A 21,965-nucleotide genomic window follows, 5' to 3' on the forward strand; every position below is an offset into this window, starting at 1 on the left:
AGCAGCCAGTCCTGCAGTGGTCCAGTAGCATGGCCCTGGCAGGCAGCTCTTCCAGTCAGCCTGACTGCTGGCAGGATGCCTGAGGAGTAGCAAAGGAGTAGCAAAGCTTTTAGAAATGGAACAGGAAATAGGAAGAGCCTGGAGGAAGGATTGTGCCTGCAAGCCTCCTGTGGTGTTTGACTCAATGAGAACTACTGGGAGGCTGGCTTTGGTTTTGGCTGGCTGGGAAGGTACTTGGGATAATAACAGGGTTTGTGCATGGTGACAGAAATGCAGTTTAAGAGCTGTTACTTATCTAAGTTCTTCCCACTTCTCTCTTTCCTTCCTCTTTCTCTAGGAGGGAGAGGTCTCCCACTTTATCTGCATTCATTGCAGAAGTGCCTTTGAAAATGGCATTGCTGTGTGTTCTTCCCCTTTGATTTGAAATTAAAAGAGTAACTGAGAATTAAAAAAAAAAAAAAAAAAAGAGAAAGCAGACTTTTCTTCCTCAGTGTATTTTTTTACAGCAGTTTCACAGGGGATTGCCCCTTTTATGAATGTTCTCATGGCAAAGTTGCTTTGAGAAACTTCTAACCCACATCGCTGCTTCCCCAACCTCTGTATCACCCTTCAGCTGGTCAAGTGCAGCTCTCTGAGAGACCATGGTATGAATAAAGTCACTAAAATAGTCTGAGTTAAGAAACAACAAACCACAACCTCCAAAAAAATATTTATTTTGTTTCCAATAAAAATGCCTGTGTAGTACTCCCTTGAGAAGCACTGTTACCCCTTGTTCTGGAGCAGGAGGTAATTTCTGACAATGAATTATTTGTTTTTCCATAAAGATACACCAGATGATAGTGGAAACAATCCCAAAGCAAAAGTTTACTGTGACTGTCACTGCAAGTCTTTCTGAATTCCTCCCTTGGTAAATTCTGCAGTTATGCTTGGAGAAATGCAGAGAACTCTCATTTATTCCTAAAGGCAGCAGGACCCATAGTTAGATTCTCTTAACACCATAAGACACTGAGAAGACACCAGCAACTCAGGTTGAACACAAAAAATTGCTGCTGAATTTTGAACAATATTGAAACCTAGATTCTATGAGACCAATAATAATCATGAAGAAAGTCATATCAAAGAGGGGCCTGACATCCATACCTCATAGCAGTCTGGGAATGACAAAAATAGAAGAGAAGATTTTATATAGAGAGCAAAATACGGGGGGGAAAATTAAGCTAAAATAGATAATAATAATCATGTACATCTTGGGAAAAAATATTTGGAGTAAAGCCAGCTCTCATCTATTTATGTATGCTAAAGGCAGAGTCACAACTGCTTTCCTCTCAGTGGAAGGTTTGAGTGATTGCCTGAATGAAAGAAGAAATTCCTAACTTTGCACAAAAATAAGGCTCAATACTCTGACAACTCAGCAGAAGTTTAATAACCCAGTAAAAAAATATTGACCTTTGCAAGAATGACTCCTTGACTAGAACAATGTATTTCACTCATTACTATTTAGAAAATCTCTTCTACCATATTGGAGGTATTTCACTACAGAATTAAGGTTTGGTGGCTGGTTTTAGAGAAAAAAAGAAGTTTAAATTATTGTTATATACATGATTAAGAAAATGTTGCTTGTGAGAAAGCTTCATATGAGGGGGGTTGTGAGAAGAGGCCCTGTCATCTCCCTTGAGTGAGTTATCAGGAAGCTGGAAAAAAATGATGAGACAGTTGTGACCACTGAAATTAATTCATCCTGGGCAGGCTTGTAATCTTGTTGATTAGCTCTGTCAAGGTAATTGATTTTTGCTGTTCAGTGCTTTTGTATTGGTAAAGGCATTAAAACAGCCTATATACTCAGATTAGGAATACAATAGGGAAAGCTAAATGAGTACAGAGCTTCCTTGGAGACCAAATTCTGAATGTGGGGGAGGTTTTGGCCCCTCAGTATTTTTTTCCTCCTCAAAGAGACAGGAAAGGCCTTAAGATCACAGGAGAAAAAGAGCTACTGGTTTTTACAGCACAGAAGTTTTCTGTCCCCCTGTGCAACTAAGTGACTTTGCTATAGGGGTAAGATACCTCTGTTAGAGGTAGATGACTTCTGTAAACTCATATGGCTCAATGTTGATCTACTCAAGGTAGCTCTTTCTATAGGAATACAGCTTTCTAATGCCCTAAAATGAAGTGACACTTCTCCTTCATAGCTACATGGATGCCACCATCAGAACCTAGACTAGGGGTGTTAGTTTAGAATCAGAGGAGTTTTCACCCATGTCATTCACAGTTGGTTGGGAAACTTGCATTCACCCAAATGAAGGGAGCTGCCATTCAGTTAATTCCTTTGAAATTTGATTTTAAGAGATCCTTGGGTTGAAGCCAAGCACTGCAGATTTTAGTGGGCTCCATCTGGATGTTGGGCATTCACCTGTGTGGAGCAGATGATAGAACTGTGGGTGTATATGGAGCATCTTGTGCAGCTTGATGATATGACTGGCAAGTGCTTTTGTTACCCAAGTGTGACAACTTCAGCCATGCAAAATGTAAAATTAGAATCTATATAAATGAGCTGCACACAAACACCACCAATCTGGAAGTCCTACATTACTTAAAAAGAAAACGCTTCTGTGAAGCCACCACTGCTTTCAAAGGTTTTGTTATCTAAGCCAAATGCAAAGTAGCTCTTTTTATCTTCAGAACACTCCATGCATATTCATTCCTGAAACATCTTTGCAAAATGGGTGCTGTTATCTCTCACCTACAGATAGAGAAATTGAGACTGTGTGATGGGAAAACATTAACACTCAACAAAGGGAGCCAAGTTTCTTTACATGGAAACCTTCACTGCTCCACACACATCCAGCCTCAACACACTGGGATACCGAAGCAGTTTTAGATGTGGTAGCCAGGAGTTCTTGGCAAGGTGAATTATTTAGTCCTGGTGGTACATACCCTGCTCCAGAACTTGTGTAGCTCTAGTGCTTAAGTTGGTTCAGAGCTCATTCCCTATTTCTGCAGAGCTCAGTATTAATAGGTCCTCACTGTAAAGAGCTGAGGGATAGCATCTGTTTCTGCTTTTAGTTTCCTTAGACCTATGCCCCTCTCTAGACTGTCTGTCAGGCCTGTAAACTAAAAAGGCAATTTGACTCACCAGGCCCTAGATGAAAACATTGCATAAACATGGAAAAACTTTTTTTTTTTGCCCCCTACAATGTTAGCTCAGTAAAATATAGATGTTCTTTTTCTGGTAGAGTACTTGAATTTCCTTTAAAAGTGACTATCTCCTTTTAAAGTATGAGTTCAAAAAAGTGGGTGCAAATCTATGACAGCCTAATTAGGATTCTAGAGTTCCTGAAATTTCAGACTCCTCATTTATGCAGTTAAATTTAGTGCTATTTTTGCTTGAATACAGAAGCATGGCACATTTCAGTATGGTACCGTTACAGACATTTACAGTTCATAAAGCCTTGGATGTATACTGTAAATCTTGCTTGAAGTACTCAGCTCCAAAATTAGACAGCCTTAATGTCTGGAGGTAAAAACCCACTTAAAAAACTATAAATATGAGTGGAATGCTATTTTTGAGATTCAGGAAACAAGAGTGAGTTTAAGTGGAACAGGAGCAGCATATAGATACTTCTCATAGTTTTTTCTCCAAGTAATCACATTTCAGCCCAGAAAGATCCAAGGGAGTCTGTGGAATGTGGAACAGAATGAAGGAAAACAAGGGTGGATGAAGCTAACTTAGAGGAGTCTGCAAATGCAGCAAAAGCTTTGAAGTCTCTTTGTTTTAAGTCACTATAAATTATTGAGAGGCATGCTGAAACTCCTGTGCATGTACCATATGCCTCATTAGAAGCAATCTGTACCTGACAGCTTGGTTTTTACCAGAAGGAAAAGAAACAAAGTTAAGGGAATTTTGCAATATAGAGGCTGGTATATTCTCTTCCAGAGCTTGAAGAAATGATTATAACTTTCTTTTCACAACATGTTTTAGCAGCCAATTGCTCTCCAGGTGCTGATCTGTCAAGGAGACCTCCAAAACATTTTGCTTTAATGTTCAGATAAGCGTTCATAGAGAGAGAATGGTTAATATTTAATGTATACAGCACCTTAGCAGTACGTGGCTCTTTAACCAAAGTCCAATCCCATGTGGCATAACACCAACTCGAGAGCTCATGCTAGGCATTGGGAAGAAAATCAAAACTATGGCAAACAGCACTTCATTCCATGGTCATATATTTCTACCAGGCCAGAGCTCCTGCTCCTAGCTGCAGCCCTTTCTGGAGCTGGGGAACCCCATGAAGGGAAGATGCCAAAGGAACAGCTTAGAGCAGCCACCAGCTCCTTCACACAAGCTTTCATCTTTTCCCCAGGAGTCACTACCAACAGTCCCATCACCTCTCCAGGCAAGGGCCCCTCTGAGAAAAGGGAAAAACTGAAGGTCCCAGAAGGGATGGGAGCTGGGAGCTGGCTGCTGCCACCACTGATGGGTTAGCATGGGCCTCAGGCCAGGTCTCCAGTGGTCCCTTGGAAAAGCACTCTCAGGATCTGCTGGCATACTTATCTTCCTATCAGGCCACGGAGACCATGCAGGACATATCAGAAGGAGCTTCACCTACTTCAAACAATTTGAACACTGAAGTTAGCTTGATCTGCCAAAAAGCTAGTGAGATTATTAATTGTGGATGTGAGGTACACCTGAAGGACGTGTAAATCCTGCCCTAGGAATCAGACCCTACTGAGATGTCTCAAATGCAGAGCTTTAGACCATTGTTTTAAAGCCTTTTTTTCATACCGACAGTTGACTGTCACTTCAGAAGAAAAAACAGGAGGACAGGAGACCATTTCCTCAAAAATGGCTTACTTTCTATCTTCTTTTTACTATCATGACATTATGGAAGTCTTTTTCACCTGTAGTTAATCCAAATCAAAGCTAAAGAATTGTTGCTAATGGTATCAAATGTCTGACATTAATTGGACAGTGAGAAACATATTTCCTTAACCTGTGGTGGTGATAATGAAGAACATTCTGACTTATAAAAGCAATCAGTCTTCATTAAATGATTGCCATTCTACAAGACCTACATAACGAAATTGATTAAATAGCAATTACTCCCTCTGAGCAGATTTTTTTCAGTAAAACTAAGGGATATGTGTGATAGCTTCACATCCATATAATGTCAATAAATCCTATGGGTTTGCTTGCAATAGACAAAATGCTTCTGTGTAGAAAAAAGGGGTAAAACAAAATTAATACTGAGGCAGTAAATAGCAGTAATATTTCTTATTTAGATTATCATAGTGCTGTTCTTGCAGGGCTACCTGTCCACCATTCATCTAGTAGACTTCTGTGTGGTAAAGAAGGAAATCCTGGATGTAGGAGTCATAAATAGGGTTTTTTATTACAGAGGTTGGAAATGGACAAAACCTGCAGCTGGGTAGACCCCATAACTGTCTTTGATAGGGCCCAATATTGCAACAGTAGGAAACAAAGCACAACAGTGTTCTCTCTTACACAGGCAAACAAAAGAGAACAGAGGTCTGTATTACAGATACTACTGTCTGGGTGAAAAGAAACTGCCATGGATTTTCTTAGAGCTGCCTACCTGTTCTTTTTTGTTCTAACAGTTAATAACTAGGATCTGTCTATCTGTGGAGTGCTTGCCATGGGTTACTTCTGATGTTTGACTCATAACTCACACTGTTGACTCTGCAGCTCCTTCTCATGGAGAAGCAAAGCCATTCCTAAAATACGGTGTGTTCGAGACTTTTGGGTGGGGAGTGAGTAACAAAAAAGCTGGGTGCATTTTTTTTCGTGTAAGCCGGTGTAATGCTACAAATTCAGGGTCCCCACCCTGTTCTGCCACACACACACACACTGGGTGCTGCACAGGGAACAAGCATCAGGCTTGACTCTCTCATCTTTGTAAGCCACACCTCAGGCTAAGATGCCAGACTGCAGCCTCAGGCTGAAAGTCACAATATGTCTTTGAAAGCTGCTCTTTGTGTTTGCCTGCTGATTTCACTGAGATTCAGTATCTGGCTCAAATTTGCTTGCTTGTTCTGTGAATCTCTGCTGCACACACTGCAGCTGCTTTGTGACTGCTGCTGCCATTGGGAGAGACTTTTCATCTGGAATGTGTCTGAGTTCCCGAGATGAGTGAGATTCTTCTCTAATTAGTATACTCTTGTCTTTTGCTCTATCAGTTCGTGTTCTTTGTTCTACTTCCCTGCTAGCAGAACTGGTTTTGGGGTTATACAATATGCAGTTCACAGAAGATTCTAAATGTGTGATGAGCTGCACCCTCACTTAGGCAGGATTTGGCTTGGATAGATATGTATTTACCTGTGGCTTTTCTATATGAGAAGCTGCATTTACACTTTGGGTTTCATTTGGAGTTCTGTATCTAACGGAGAGTAGAATTTTTCTGTCAGACCTCTGGGAAGGTACTGTCCAAAGTAGCTCTAAACAAGCCAGTAATTTTAATGTTGAGAAACATTATACAATTGCTTGGTGCTCAGTTCATGCATCTTCTTTCTCAGGATACTGTACATTAATTTCTAAAAATATCTTAATACACAGATTTACTCTGGATACTGCACAAAGAGGTACTCAGAGAAACCAAAGATCGAGGGCATAAATTGGATCCAGGAATAGATTTATTGTGTAACTGAGAAGAAAATAAAATTAAAATCCAGCAGAAATAAAGAAACTTGACCAAAGACAACAACAATAGTCTCACTCAAGGAGTTAGTAAAAATCAAGTCTTCTGAAAGTTCTTTCCACAGGGAGAAGAAAAGTTTAATACAAAGAGGTTTACAAAAAAAGTGGAGCATTTTTCCCTCATGAACTAAAAGTCCTACTTGCCTGTAGGTTGCCTATACAGTCCTGTTTCCCTGAATGCTAAGGCTCCAGCATCATGAGTACATGCAAGCCTTTCACATGCCTGAAGCACTCTGCCAACTTTTTCTTGAGGCTAAACCTTACCAGCTGTCCTTGCCTGCCTTCTACACCTCAGTGTGCTTCCATAGGGTTCCTGTTGTTCCTCCTACATGCAAATAAGCAATTAAATCAAGTCTCCACCACTGCATTTCTCACCACCTCCACAGTAAGCAGGTGTCCCAGCTATTGCCCACACTTGATCAGGTTACTTGAGGCCTGGTGGTTACCTCAGTTACAGTACAACAGAGGGATATGGAACTCTTCTGGCACTTTACCCAGGGTGGGTGTGCTGCAAAGCTTTTATTCAGATAGTGCAATTTTCTGACCTTCATATACTTTAAGCAGAATTGGCAGCACTGTCTATATTTGAGCTTATTCAATATTTTCTGTTCTCAGATCCTGTCTCCACTTATTACACTAAATTTTTAATCATGTAGGGTGATATCTTGCAGCATGATATCCATCTCAGATTGACTTTTTATGCTTAAAAAAATGTTTTTCCTTTTGCTGACATTGCCAGAAGACTCTCTGTCTCTCCCTGGAGATGGAGAACAAGAGATCTTGAGAGCAGTGGATAAAAAAAGGAGGAGAAGCATGCCAGAAGGGGCGGCTGGTTGTTGCCCCATTGAAGCAGGCAGAACAGACCCAGTGCTGGTGTAGGGTGGTTCAGAGCCAGCTTGAACCAGCTGCTTCAGGTCTGTGCTGTAACCAAGTGAAAAGAAAAGCAGCAATTAGCTGCTCTGAGAAGCCTGCACCACTCTGCAGTCTACAAATGCTCTACAGTTACTGGGAATTCTCTGACTGCATGAATTTCTTTTCTCGCAAGCTGTCACCTCGCTGCTTTAAATACATCAGCCTGCTTGGGGAGGATTTTCTCAAGAAAAAAAGCTTTTGTGACCAATCTGCTAATACTGTGGAGTTCTCACCATTATCTTTCCTGAGGTGACCTTTATTTTCCAGAGTGACATTGAAGTAAGCTATTGCTCACTGATAATATCACAGAAAACAAAATTAACATAGTTCCTACCATCTGGTTGGGATTTCTGGCACGTGTGGGTTTCCTTTTCCTTCCCTAGCTGTCTTCTTTCCAGGAGCAAAGCTCCGTGTTTAGAGAGGCAAGTACAAAGTCGAGTAATAAGTGATAATCATTCCTGGCTAAAGATTGGCAGTGGAGCAATTTCTTAAGATTTAGGATAGTCTCAGTTAAGACCCCTAAGAGAAATGGTTTCTATTTTCAGTCTTACTTTCAGTCCCATGAACTAAAATTTTGTATTTTACTACTGTATTGACATCTTGGAACACTTCGAACGTTTCTTCCCGCAATACCTCATTTCCCTGGCCTGTAGTACTTCCTCCATTAGTGCTTTGAGAATTATTAATGAGAGGTTCTCTGCCTCTCTTCTCTTTCCTTGTTTAAATCGGTAGTACTAAAGATTATCCAGTACTAGAACTGGTCTGAGTCCAGGGTAAGATTGAAATGCACACCAGTGCTCTGGAAGATTTTTATCTGAAGGAGCTAATGATTATTCCTTGGAACACATCCATGACCTGTCTGTAGCTAATGTTTACAAGCTCCTTGCAATAAAGTCAGCAAGTACTGGTGCTCCTCATAACATAAGTGTATCCATCTTCATGTTCCCAGCCCAGGTCAGGTGACTGAAGTCAGGAGATAAATCGGTCCTTTATCCTTTACCTGAGTCACTGTTTTTTTGTTTTTTTTTTTCCTTTTCTTTTTCTTTTGCATGTTTGCAAATGTAAAACCTTATGTTTGCAATTATTAGCACATAAATAACATCCAGGAAGGGATGTGACTGTTTCATTTTTTAGTGGAAAATGAAAGGAGGGTGGAGGAGGCTGCAAGATACCAACCCACTTCTGGAAGAGAATTGGTTTCATGAGAAGATGAAAACAGTGAGATCCTGGGCACATGGTGACACGTGTTCCAGCTGTACCTGCTCATCCCCATGCTCACTGCTGATCTGATCTCACTGGAAGCAGAAGGCTCACTCATTTGACTTCTGCCTCATGATCTTTTGTTGCTACATGTGTGGTATGAGTAGGACCACCATGGCCTCTCTCTGCTTTCTCCCATGGGCCAGACATGGCTGGTGCCTCACTCAGGCGGTCCCCTGACTTCAGGAGGATGTGTGTTACCATTAGCTCCTGCATACTAAGGAAACCTGCTGCAAAGGGCTCAGCACATGCCCCACACCATAGCACAGGACTCTGGGAGAAGGTGATGCTCCATCATGCTGCTCCTCCCTGCAGATGTAGCCATGGTGCATGCATGACTCTGTGGGTGCTGGCTAAAGGTAGCTTTGGAAGACAAGGAAGCTGCAAGTCAGCAGCTTGCCTGAACAATCCATAAAACCTTATTACTGAAGATGTAAGAACATAAGAGAGGTTTTATGGCTCAAACAACCACATCCCATTGCTGACTGGCAAAAAGAGCAGGGAAAGTGCAGGGGGGTACTTCCCCAGAATATTCTTCTAAGCTCCAGCTTCATGGCAAATAAAGCTTGTGTTTGAAAGAGAAATTGTATCTGGAGGAGACTAATGGGGGCTCTCATCAATGCTTATAAATATCTAAAGGGTGGGGACCAGGGGGATGGGACCAGACTCTTTCCAGTGGTATCCATTGACAGGACAAGGGGCAAAATGGAACACAGGAGGTTCAACTGAAAAACTTCTTACAGACTTCCCAGAGAAGTTGTGGAGTCTCGATTTCTGAAGACATTCAAAACACACCTGGATGTCATCCTGTGCCACCTACTCTACATGAATCTGCTCTGGCAGAGGAGTTGGACGTGGTGATCTCCAGAGGTCATTTCCAACTTCTAACATGATATGATTCTGTGAGTATAGCTGACTGCACTCCCTCTCTTTTGGGACTGGATACTCCAAGCATGGCTGGTAATAAATGAGGCAGTGTGTTACAAAACATGAGGCCACCTTTCAAAGAAGCTGTAGAAGATGGAATTTCCAAGCCCCATGTAGTGATAACACCACTTTGCAGCTGGTTTGCCTTTAACTTCATCGCTTCAAGCTCTCTGACAGCCTCAAAAGCTCTCATCCTGCATATTACCCCTTCTCAGGGTGGCACAGGTAAAGATGGGCTGCCTCCAAACATCATGTACCAGTTATCCAGGTAAATAGATGCTTTCAGATGCTATTCCTATGTAAATGAAACTACTTCCTAGGTCTCATAGCAGGATAGCCTTCTGAAAGTCTTTCACAGTTGACATTAATTAAAACTTAGAGGGGTAGGTAACTGCTTTGGCTTGAATGAACCATTTTTGCTAGATTTATTATCAGTGAAAGCACTGCAGCTCCATCCTTGGCATCAAACCTCACTTTAAAGTGCTTGGACTTAAAGTGATGGATGTCTTTGAGAATTTTCTTGATGAAAGTGGTGGACTACGTTACGGCCAACTTCTTCTGCCTACACTGATAAATCTTACAGGGCTCAGGCGTCTTTCCAGAGAACGCATTCATTTCAGAGGTGGGAGAAGGCAGAGTGCGAGCACGGTGGGTCTAAGAGTGAGCAGGGGGCCGAGGGGACAGGGGCGGCACCCGGAGAAGCTCAGCCGCCGGCCGGGAGGAAACAGAGCAGCTGCGGTACCCACTTCCCTGCGAGGTCCGCAGGGGGGAATTTGGAATCGGCTCAGGGAAGCTGCCGCCTAACCCCTACCCGGGACGGGAGACGGAGAGCTGGGGCTCGCCATGCTGGCGGGGGGCCGGGCCCGGGGCAGGTAGCGCAGGGCAGGGCAGGGCAGGGCAGGGCAGGGCAGGGAGGAGGAGGCACCCCCGCAGGTGCTGCTGAGGAAGGGGAGGGGCGGGGAGCGGCGGGCAGGTGCGGGAGGCGGCCGGAGCCTCTGTCTGGGGAGGGAGGGAGGAAGGAAGGGTGGGAGGCAGGCGCTGCTCTTGGGGTGATGCCGGCCCTGCCATCCCCGGGGCGGGGGGGGCTCTGAGGACCCCGCGGGTTCTCCCTCACTCTGCCTCTCTCCGTCTGACCCCCGCCAACGAGGATGCTGAGCAGAGCCGAGGGTCCGCGCTTCAGGCGGGTGGCCATCCGCAGGAAATCCAACCCCGCCGACGCCAGCCACGGAGCAGCGCTCACCTGCCCCGCCGCAACTCCGCCCGTGGCGGCCCCCCGCGGGACTCCCGCAGGTAAGGGCCACGACGGCTCCTTCGGGCCCCGCACGGCGGCGGGCGGGGGAGCGCGGTTGGGCCCCGCTGGCGGGGCGGGGGGTGCCGGCAGGCAGGCCTGGGGCTGGCAGGGCCCCGGGTGGCGGGGGGGGAGAGCAACGGGGAAGGTTTGATTTTATTTCTTCTGCTTGTTCGTCAGGCAGCGGGCAGTTTGTGTAAATAAAAGGTTGTGTTTCCGTGTCGAAATCAGGGAGCAGGCTTACTGAAGTAAAGTTTGGCCGTGCGTGCCTGTGAGGTGAAGGTGCGGGCTGCTTCCACCCGTGTCCCCGCAGGCGGCCGTGGCGGCTGGGGAAACGCTGCTCGGAGGGGCTGAGCTGGGATAACGAGGGAGCCCGCCAGGCCCTTCAGGTCAGACCCTCACCCCCCACTTCGGCACGAAAAGTTCCGAAGTTGCACTTTCAACAGATCGGAGGCTGGCAGGGAAGCAGTCTCCCTCCTCTGACAGATCCCTGCCTCCCGCCTGCTCCTGCCAGTGACTCTGCCTTTCCCCCCTTAAGCAACAAACCTGTGCTAAGACTTGTTTGACGTGTTATGCTTCAGAAGGCACCTGCTAAGACATCAGTGCAGTGCTGCTCAAAGGGGAAGTCAGCTTAGGCTGGTTATCTGTGTTACCTTGGCCATGCTGTAAAAATGTTATCATAAAATCCAAGCTTCAAAAAGTTTCTGAGCAAAGCAATGCGCACACCGAATTATGTGCCCAAACCTGGTGACTCTGATGTGACAGGCAGGTGCTTGTGATGTTGCAGCAGTTTGATTTTTATGCACGTGGCAGGACAAAGTGAACAAAACAAGCCTTGAAATCTCTAACACACACTAATTATATTGCTGAGAATGACAAGGTGTCAAATAAAAGGATGTGATGTTTTGCTTCAAATTCTCAAGCAGCAGGCCTGCTTGACAATGGCTGTGTACAGATAAAAATGGACTATCAGAATACCAGAATATCAGAAAGTTCATAGTGTGCTTTATTTTAGCTTTAATGTGTAGTGGCTTTGGATGAGTGCATGAATCCTGAATCCACAATTTTTCCTTGGTGGTGAGATTTCCCCCTCCAAGATTTTACTGAGAAGTTGTTCACCCTGGAGAAGAGAGGGCTCCAGGGAGAGCTTATGGTGACCTTTCAATATTTTAAAGGGGGAGCTTGTGGTGACCTTTCAATATTTTAAAGGGAGCCCACAGAGGATGAGGATAGACTTTAGCAGGGGCTGTAGCTACAGGACGAGGGGTAATGGTTTCAAACTAAAAGAGGGTAGACTTCAGGGAGATAAAAAGTAGAAATGTTTTACAGTGAGAGTGGTGAATCTCTGGAATAGATTGCCCAGAGAGGTGGTATGTGCCCCATCCCTGGAAACATTCAAGATTAGGTTGGATGGGGCTCTGAGCAACCTGATGTAGTTTAAGATGTTGCTGCTCACTGCAGGGGGGTGTAATCTGTGATTCTATTGAATCTGTGGCTCTGTGCTTTCATGTTTACATCAGGGCAGAAAAAATGACAGTTCTATTTGTAGTTTGTTAATTTAATGGACTTCATTCTCCTCTAACAGAGGGAATGCTAGCAACAGGGCCCCTGTGTTTTCTGTTAGCTGCTACTGTAATTTCATTAGGCTTCTGTAGCTTCTTGCTGTTAACTTAGGCTCCTGGGCAACAGTTTCATACTCATCAAAACATTTATTGTTTCCCTTTTCATCTGTGGACACATCAACCCCGACAGGTGAATGTTATTTACTAAATATATGTTCAGTGCATGACTTTTCAGTGTGTGCATTCTTTTTGTGGCTTTCAGATGGCAGGAAGGTTTGAGAGGGCCATCATAAGAGCAACATGCTACTTCTCCAATGTCCCTCGTGATAGCTAAATATGATTGCAATATGAAAAACTCAGAAAATTAAGTTAACAAAATAAATCCCAAAGATGTGGGAAATAAAGAGAGAATCAGCGATGATTTTTTAGTTCTCCTCATGTAGGTACACAGTCACTCCCTTTTTTAAATTTCATAATCCATTTATTCTAGAAAATGAGGTGAAGAAATCGTGTGTATTCAGCTTCTTTTCTCTTGGTGGGGGGACTTTGGCTCCCTATCTGCTCCTCCTGTTGGCAGAAGCAACTGGCATGTTCACCAGCATCCTCTAATCCCAGGATAGCTTTGTAGCCTCCATTGCTGTTCTTCGTAGTCGGAATAGACTGTGCTTGCTTCTGTTGCTGATAAAAAAACTTCAAACTGCCTTGATTCTGCAAGTATAAACTTTATAACAGGTGCAACATAAAGCTGTTTCTGTTCTTTCTCAAATATATATATATATATGTATGAGAAATATATATATATATATACACACACACCCTGCATATTGATATGTATATAAATAAATAAATAAATATATATATATATGAAAGGCAGATGTTTATACTTTTCTGGCATGCAAAATGCTAACTGGATTTTAAAGGGGTTTTCTAATGCAGGAGTGTGCCTTTGGCCTGCTTGGAAACCTTAGGGAGAAGGAGGAGGTAGCATAGCTCAGCCATCTCCAGACTTAGTCTCTGCTAAGTGGTGTGAAATCTGCCACTTACTGCTTGGGGACAGGACCCTGGCAGTTGTCTCAGATCTTGTATCTGGAAAGCAGCTGAAGAGACTAGATATATTACGTGAGATGCATTTGGATATAAATGCACTAGAAAAAAGATCTGGACTATGTATATAGCAGGCATTTCAGAACTCTTCTCAGATTAGTAAATTACGTGTTAGTAGTTAGTGTAGTTAGTACTTCTGACTAGTAAAAGTGAGAAAACTTAAAAAGACCTATTGCAATTCCTGTGCACTTGATAGCTTCCTCACAACCTTTGACACTAAGTAGGGAAAATCACAAGTTTTCTATTCTGGGAGGCAGATCAGGGAGTATTTCCATTCTTGATGTTTGAAAACATTTCCAATGCTTAAAAGAGCTCCTTAAGGTTTCTGTTTCAGAATCAGTCTTTTGTTGTGCATGGCAATCTAAGTGTCCAACTTCCAACAAAAAATTGCTGTCCTCTTCAACACACTATGGTCCAAGTCATTTGGGTTCACTGTCATGTGCAGAATTGCAATTGAATTTTTTTTTGCATTTGCCTTTGATAAAGTTCGGTGTGTTTAACTACAAACAAGATAAAACAAAAAATTATTTCATATTAGAAGTTGGCAATAATTTAAAAATTTGGAAAAAAGAGCACTTGAATCTTCATGGATACTTTGAAATGGGTGGAAAATGTCAAGGGCAATATCTGGAGATAGTTTAGAGAAGAGCAATCAGTGGAGTTGCATGATTAATAATCTGTTTTTGAAGGGAATAACTAATGTGGAATTTGTGTCTTTTTTTGTTGTTGTAAATTAGAATTCAGAGTTGATACCAACTCAAACAAACCTTCACTTTAAATGCACATGTGCATGTTAACTCAAAATTAGCTCCCTGCCAAGCAGGAGCTGTAGGATGCTGCTGCTGCCTTGTTCATCCCCTTTCACAAGCCAAGAGCTCTGCAGTGTGTGAGCATGGCAGTGCTTTTGATTCTGCCTTTCCTAGAAGGTTGGATCTCCACTTAGTCGACTTGATTAAGCTTTGAAGATGCAGCTCAGAGAACAAGGACACAGTAAACTGGTTTCATAGCAAGTGCATTCTTCCTGCCATCAGCACAGTCACCCCTGCACACAGACCCTGCACCTTGCTGCCCACAGACTGGGTTAACTTCTGTGCCTTTCTCATTTTGCCCTGGTTCCTTGGCTTTTTTCATGTAAGTGCACATTTATGCCCTGTCTGAACTGTTTTCTTCTGCTGCCTTTTCCCTAAATATATGTCTGCTGGCACTGTACCATATATTGGCAGTCTCAGACATTGCAGTGTGCCTCCTAGGGAGCTGAGGTAATTTGCATTCAGGACAGCATGCACTGCAGCAAGGTATCTGCAAACAGTGACAGGAAAAAAAAAATAGTTCCCCACCACTACTCTGCCTCTTAAATGGACATGATTTTATAGGATTATGTTAAAAAAAATTGATTTGTGTTTTGGGTTCCCAGCTTGCAGTGACAGACAACTAAATGGTACTCCAATACTGTGCTGCTCTTGTCTATGAAAAAGGGCTTTTGTTCAGGGGTTAAATCTTTAAAGGCTAGGATGAAAACTGTGCCCTGCCTGATAGTTTGTAATTGTTATTGATTGTGTTTTATTTTTGAAACTAAAATACTAAGCTTTGGACTATCATTATTGTTGCTCCTGGCTTTGTGATACCCCCTGCATTTTGTAGTACTGCTCTGCCATGGTGTAAAATCTTACTGCTATGCAGTGTGTTCAGAGAAAACCTATGTATCATTAAGGCTAATCTAAGCAGTGGGAATCTACAGATGCATTAGAGACAACTATAAAAGAGAACTAGTTGCCTTACACACCATCCCGGTGAATGCAGTGGTTTTGAAATTTTTCTGAGGTCAAGAATTATAAAGGAAAGTTGGTACTTAAAAATGCTGAGAGATGACAATGAATACAGGAAACTTACTCTGCATATTCTTCTCCCCTCAAAAATGAGGGAAAGTTAAGTGTAAAAAATTGCTTTATGCAGAATTTACGTTTTCCTGTCTTTCATTAGAGAGCTTCCTGTTTCTAGGGGTCAAATTAATCCCATGTGCCTCCTATTGAAACAAATATGTTGTGTGAAAGTGTCAAGAAATGGAACTTGGCTTCCTGAGTACAATTTTACTGTTTTTTTCCCTTTGTTCTCCTCCAACATTTAGGATTAAATTTATCCCTTTAAAGCCTTTAGAGCCTCTTTGGCTCAGACACTATCCAGAACTGAAGTCACTTATATGTGAATTTTGGTTTGCACAGTGTGTCCATTTAGCTCTAGCCTCATATAATATCTATTTTACCCATTTCTTATTGTTGGTCTTGTAATGCTGACATCCTGGTTGTCAAGATGATGATTTTCTTAATTAAATCAGATTTTGTATTTACTGCTTGACTAGCTAGTGACAGTACAGAAAGTGTTTCAAAGAAGAATTTTAATTTCACATGGATTTGCTGAAAATAACCTGTCTGCTCCTTGCTGGACAGACTTATTTAGAACATACCATGAGAGGGCAAATTTGTGGAGGTGCTGATAAATGTGATTTCTGAAAGGCTTTTAGGGATAGCTGAAATTGAGAAAGTAATAGTGCACACATGATACAAATTAGTTTGTTGTACAAAATTGCAGGAGCATGTTGCTTTTGCAGATAAATCAATAAATATGTTTGGGAGATTTCTATTGGAAAAGGAGAGCTTGCTCAAGGAATGTGCTACTTTTGGAGGACAAGTAAAGCACAAATACTGAGAAAGGAAGCAGTTCATATAGAAAAGAAAAAAAGAGAAAATTTATTATTTACCTTTAGCTATTATTTTATCCTTTGTATGCCAATACCTGTGCTGCTTACAGTTACCAGACTTTTTACTCACTTCTGAAGTCATGCTGAGGGACTATTTTATCTCTCACCATTTCAGTCAAAAAATCCTCTTCAAAACTGGGCAGTATTTGGTAGTTTGTCAGCATGTCTTGGGTACAGTGTGGTCTGTGATAAAGTGTTCCAATTGCTGTACATTGCCCTCTTCTGTGTTAAAGCAGTGTTATGCATTTGCTATACGAGAAAATTATTTTCCTGGGATTAACAGTTTGTCACAGGGAAAGGAAAAATATGGGGCAAGCAAGTTTTAGAATAAGGTATGTGTGGGATTTTTTCCTCTTGTTCCATTAATGCTGTGTAGGTTTTCTTCAAAACCTTATTGTCAGTTCAATACTTTAACTAAATTGCTAGCTGCAAATCTTGTAGCTGAAACTCCTTTTTCTTTGAGGGTTGCTTTCTTTTCCAATATGAGATACTGTATGTGATATCTCTCCTGCACATAAGGCAATCCAGGATGAATTATTACATTTACATGATCAGAATGCTCATTTTCATTGTGTAAAATCTGTGTATAAATTTTGCCTCCAGCTCTGAATGGTCAAAACAGTTTTATCAAATATATATCTGTGGATAGCTTGGTATATTTAGGCTGGTATCAACAAACTCCCGTACTGACAAAGGGAGAAGAAGTATCCCCTGAGCAGTAGTTTTGTCAATAACACAAGAAAGTCAAAGGAAGAAATTGAAAGAGGAATTTTTAATGGTTTCTTCAACTAGCTGCCTTGGGAGGAGCATTTTAGCAGAGATGGATTTGGCAGAATAAACAATTTTTGAAATTAATGCAGGGAAGGAAGGACGGGTTGTTTTTTTTTTTGAAATGTTAATGAACCGAGTAAAAATCAGAGATTTTGACCAGCACACATCAGTAAGGTGATACCAAAAGCCATGGAAAAATGAGAAAAAGCAGCAGAAGAGAAAAATTAAACTGCTACAGTAGTCTGAAAAGCCATATAGGTAAGGAAATTTATTTTTAGTGAGTTTCAGAGCAATCTGACACCTCTGATTACACAGAAACTCCCTAAAATTGAGCACAAAGATGCTCCTCCCTCAGATGCTCCTCCTAGTTTCTCTAGACCCTTCACCAGCTTTGTTGTCCTTCTTTGGACATGCTCCAGCACCTCATTGTACTTCTTATAGTGAGGTGCCCAAAACTGAACACAGTGCCAAGTGCAAGATCACTTCCCTAGTCCTGCTGGCCACCACTTGTGGTACAAGCCAGGATGCTCCTTGCCTTCTTCACCACCTGGGCACACTGATGGCTCCTATTCAGCCACCTATCAACCAATACCCCCAGGTCCTTTTCCAGGAGGCAGCTTTCCAGCCACTCTTCCCCCAGCCTGCAGTATTGTACTGGGGTTGTTGTCACCCATATGCAGGATTCAGCACTTGGCCTTGTGGAATTTTATGCAGTTGACATCAGCCAGTTGATTCAGCCTGTCCAGATCCTTCTACAGAGCCTTCCTACCCTCAGGCAAATCAACACTTTTGCCCAGATTGGTGTCTTCAGCAGATTTACTGAGGATGCACTCCATTCCCTCATACAGATCATTGATAAAGGTACTGAAGAGAACTGGCCCCAGAACTGAGCCCTGGAGAACACTGCTTTTGCCTGGCTGCCAAATGGATTTTACTCCATTCACCACATCTCCTTGGCCCCAGCCAGTCAGCCAGGTTTTTTTTTATACCCAACAAGCAAAAACTCATCCAAGCCATGAGCATCCAGTTTCACCAGGAGAATGCTGTGGGAAATGGTGTAGAAGGCTTTACTAAAGTCTGAGTAGGCAACATCCACAGCCTTTCCCTCATTCACTAAGTGGGTCACCTTGTCATGGGAGAAGATCAGGTTAGTCAAGCATGACCTGCCTTCCATAAACCCATGATGCATGTGCTGGGTGATGTTTCCATGCTAGGCCTTAGTTCTGTTGGTCACTGCTGTGACCAAGTCCTCATGGTAGGGACTTCCAGCTACTATTAGGGCAAGGAGCCTTGTAGCTGTCTCATTGCATTTTACCTGTGTGGTTCCTGCATACTTGAAACCCACCAGACCTGAGCTGCCCTGGAGCACTTGCACTGCAGTACCAGGGCCTGGGTACTGGTGGCCCTGCTGCAGGTGGTCCTAGGTCCTGGTTTACTGCCACAAGCTTTCTCTACACCATCTGGATTCTTGATGGGGCTTCTGTGCACTCTGGGGGCTTTGTGGTCCTCAAAGCAAAAGTCCAATATAGCAGCTTTCATCTGCACCTTTGGTACCTACCTTCTGCTTCTGGAAAGTATGAGAGGCCTCGATGGGGAAAATCTGAGGGCAGATTCTCCTGCCCATCCCTGGTGGCTTCTGGAGGTACAAAAGGAAGGGAGAGAGTGCAGAATTCCCTTCCAGTGCTCCTGGTTCTGGCTGAGGATCCTGACCCAGCTGGTTGCTGTTTCTTGGGATAACTGTCTAGTCTCTAAGCTCCAGCCAGTAAGCTGGAGTAGGGTGACTTTTTATTTATTTACTTAAGTGTTGCATTGGTAGCCTTTATCATTCTGTGAGGCTTGGACATTCCATTGCTTAAGCTGTTTCAGAATCCCAGGTTCTCTATCATGAAATTGGCATCTGAAATTAAAAATCAAAGCAAGGGTCTACAGATGATTTAAAAAAAAAAACAAACGAAAAAAAAAACCAACAAAAAAACCCCCAAAACCCAACAAAAAATGAAACCCAAACAAAAAAAATCAAGACCAACCTATAAATTACCTGAACTGTAACACTGTTAAAACAAACAATAACTGAACATGTTTCTTCTAAAATGTTTTTCTTTTAATCGAAGGGCTTGATGACATTTTCTTGCAGTGAGTAATCAGAATGTTTTTTTCAATTTCCTCTCATGTATCACTGTTCTCTCATCTGAGCTACTTCAGTTTCTTAATTGAATATTAATGTATGCATTATTTGTATAAATATCAGTAATTGAGTTAGGAAATTAGTATTTCTGGCTAATTATATTCATCTTCAGAACTGGTGATTTAAGAATCAAAACAAAGTCACTAATACAGAAAAAGTACATTGCTTTTCGTAGAATTTAAATACACAGAGATATCTGAAGTACTACAGGTTTTTTTTTGGGTATGTGTGGAAGGGCAGGTTGTTTGAAGTTAAAATACAATGTTTACTGTGGCTCAGGGTGTAGAAACAGGATTAGTTTTCTGATAAGGGTTTTTTCCAGGTATGGTATACACAGTGGGTTAGAAAAGCAGAAGCTAAGGAAGGAAGTGAGAAAGGACTGCAAGCTGACTGCATGGTGCTGAGAGGAGTGTTCATACTAAGAATTTTTTCTTTTTTTTTCTTTTCTTTTTTTTTTTTTAATTTTTAAAAAATTTTTATTTATTTATTTATTTTATTTATTTTTATTTTTCTTGGTGTGTGGGCTTATGTCCAGAAAAGGCAGGAGAACTGATAGCTGGTAAGGGTGTCAAATTTTAGATGAAATCTTCTAAACTGCTTTACAGCAGCTGTTAACAAGCCACATAGAGGTGGTAATCCTGTGTTACTGAAGGTGAATCTTCTTTTTTTACTGTAAGATCTTTAATGACATGTTCAAGTTCCTGGACAAGAAAATAATCTGTGCTTCTGTGTGGAATGTGTACTGCCTTCTCCCCCTATGTGGATTTTATACTATTGAATGAGCTGTTGCTGTTTAAATGATGATTGTATCATAAAGCATTTGGGGCGTGGGGTCCTTAACTGTACAATGGTTCCTGTTAGTTTGGGTTGGTTGGGACCTTTTCCTCTACTAGTGTTTTGTTTTTTTTGTTTTGTTTCATTTTTGTAATTTTTTTGTTTGTTGTTTTTGTAATCCTTTTGTGGAGAACATTTTTTTTTTTAAATGAGTTGATATGTTTTAGCAAATTGGAGGTCAATCTGACTGTTAGTCTGACCTTGCAGATCAATTAAGAATCTTCAGTGTTACATAAAATAAACAAGTCGGATAACATTTTTTTATAGTTGGCTTGCTACAGGCAGGAAACTAATGTAGGGAAAAAAAAAAAGCGCTTGCTTTTTAAAAATTATTATTATTTTACAAACAACATTGGGTCAGTGTTTAACTATTTGGGCCATAATGGCAATCTACAGTAATATTAGCTATAAACTTTTCTGTAAAATAAAGAATGCCTTCAAGAGCTACAGCAGAAAATAAAGGACTGTGATCTAGAAAATATAAAGAAAAAGAGAAACATTCCCTGAGGACAATATGTTTGCCAGCTCATAGTGCTCTTACTGCTCAGGCTACTTCAGGCAGCTGCAGTTCTGCATTGCTGTAGCAAAGGGACTGATTTCTCAATGTGTTGGCCTCAGCACAGACATTGCAATATAAGCAGTTGTTCCATGGAGCTTTTCTTGGTAATCCAAAAATATTCCCTTTGTATAAAAGAGCAGGCAACTGATCTAATCTGTAATGGAACTTGATATTGGACCTTACTTGGTATTGGACCTAAGTATTAGGATCTGGTTGAATATGGGCATGGTTTGGACACAATATGGGTATGGTTAATACCTTAAAGTATTAAACCTTCAATTGTAAAATGTGATTATCTTTTTCTGACACTAAGCCTGACTTACTGTTCTCCATCTTCACGAGGAAAGGTCAGCAGCAATGATTCTTAGCCACATCTAACTCGAGTTTTTTAAACTCTGCTTTGTTCAGAGTCTCCAGTTCATGTTTTCTGTCTTGTATTGGAAATAACCATGTCTGCCATACAACTATGGAGTAAAAGGGAAAAGGGCTACACAAATGGAGGGGGTTCTTCAGGATCGTGTGCCCTCATTTATGTTGAAGTAATGCTGCCTGCCTACCTCCCCTAGCACAGTGGCTGCTGAAAATGCAGGGCAAAAGGCAGTAGGCTGACACAATCAATCCATTAGTTTTTTAGTTTTGTCTTTGGAATATTTTCTGCTGCTGACAAGGCTAATTTTTCCTCTACAGATAGAACTGGATTTGTGGATAATAGTTAAGGCATGTCTGATATTGCAAGATTTTTTTTTTTTTTTAAATATTATTCTGTTCCTTAATTTGGACTTTGCAGAGGAATGTACAGTGAACATAACTTTCTGGAAAAATGCATGTTTGTTTCCTGATTAGTGGCTTGTGGAGAATGTCTGCATGTCTTCTCTGGTTCACTTACCTGATATTAACTAGGAGGCAGGTATATACTTGTTCTGTTAATTTTAATTTAGGTGTTTAGCTTAAAAAAGGAAATAAAAACATGCCTGTGTTTTGCTACTTCTCAGAGGCTAAAATGAAGGTAACTTTATATTCTGACCCTACACATATGACAAAAATCTGATTTTTGAAACCTAAAATTGTTTTTTATTTAATTTCAGTGAAGGTAATTTTTAAA

The 21,965-nt window shown here is 41.8% G+C and overlaps 2 protein-coding genes and 1 long non-coding RNA gene across 3 annotated transcripts in view; 2 read left to right on the top strand and 1 right to left on the bottom strand.

Moving 5' to 3' along the window:
* Positions 1 to 10,701, top strand: part of BICD1 (BICD cargo adaptor 1) — a 177,283-nt gene extending 166,582 nt beyond the window's left edge. The window contains exons 8-9 of the mRNA XM_071769275.1: positions 9,622 to 9,748; positions 10,389 to 10,701. Of these exons, the coding sequence (XP_071625376.1) occupies positions 9,622 to 9,748; positions 10,389 to 10,609 (348 nt within the window). The 3' untranslated portion in view covers positions 10,610 to 10,701. The remainder of the gene's footprint in view (positions 1 to 9,621; positions 9,749 to 10,388) is intronic.
* Positions 1 to 21,965, bottom strand: part of LOC139787651 (uncharacterized) — a 376,416-nt gene that overhangs the window by 238,923 nt on the left and 115,528 nt on the right. The gene's annotated exons all lie outside the window — the stretch shown is intronic.
* FGD4 (FYVE, RhoGEF and PH domain containing 4) overlaps positions 10,816 to 21,965 on the top strand; it is a 103,729-nt gene continuing 92,579 nt past the window's right edge. Inside the window, exon 1 of the mRNA XM_071769165.1 lies at positions 10,816 to 11,095. Coding sequence (XP_071625266.1) covers positions 10,954 to 11,095 — 142 coding nt within the window. The 5' untranslated portion in view covers positions 10,816 to 10,953. The remainder of the gene's footprint in view (positions 11,096 to 21,965) is intronic.

The sequence above is a fragment of the Heliangelus exortis genome, chromosome 1 (genome assembly GCF_036169615.1).
Source record: "Heliangelus exortis chromosome 1, bHelExo1.hap1, whole genome shotgun sequence".
In the NCBI taxonomy this organism is placed as follows: domain Eukaryota; kingdom Metazoa; phylum Chordata; class Aves; order Apodiformes; family Trochilidae; genus Heliangelus; species Heliangelus exortis.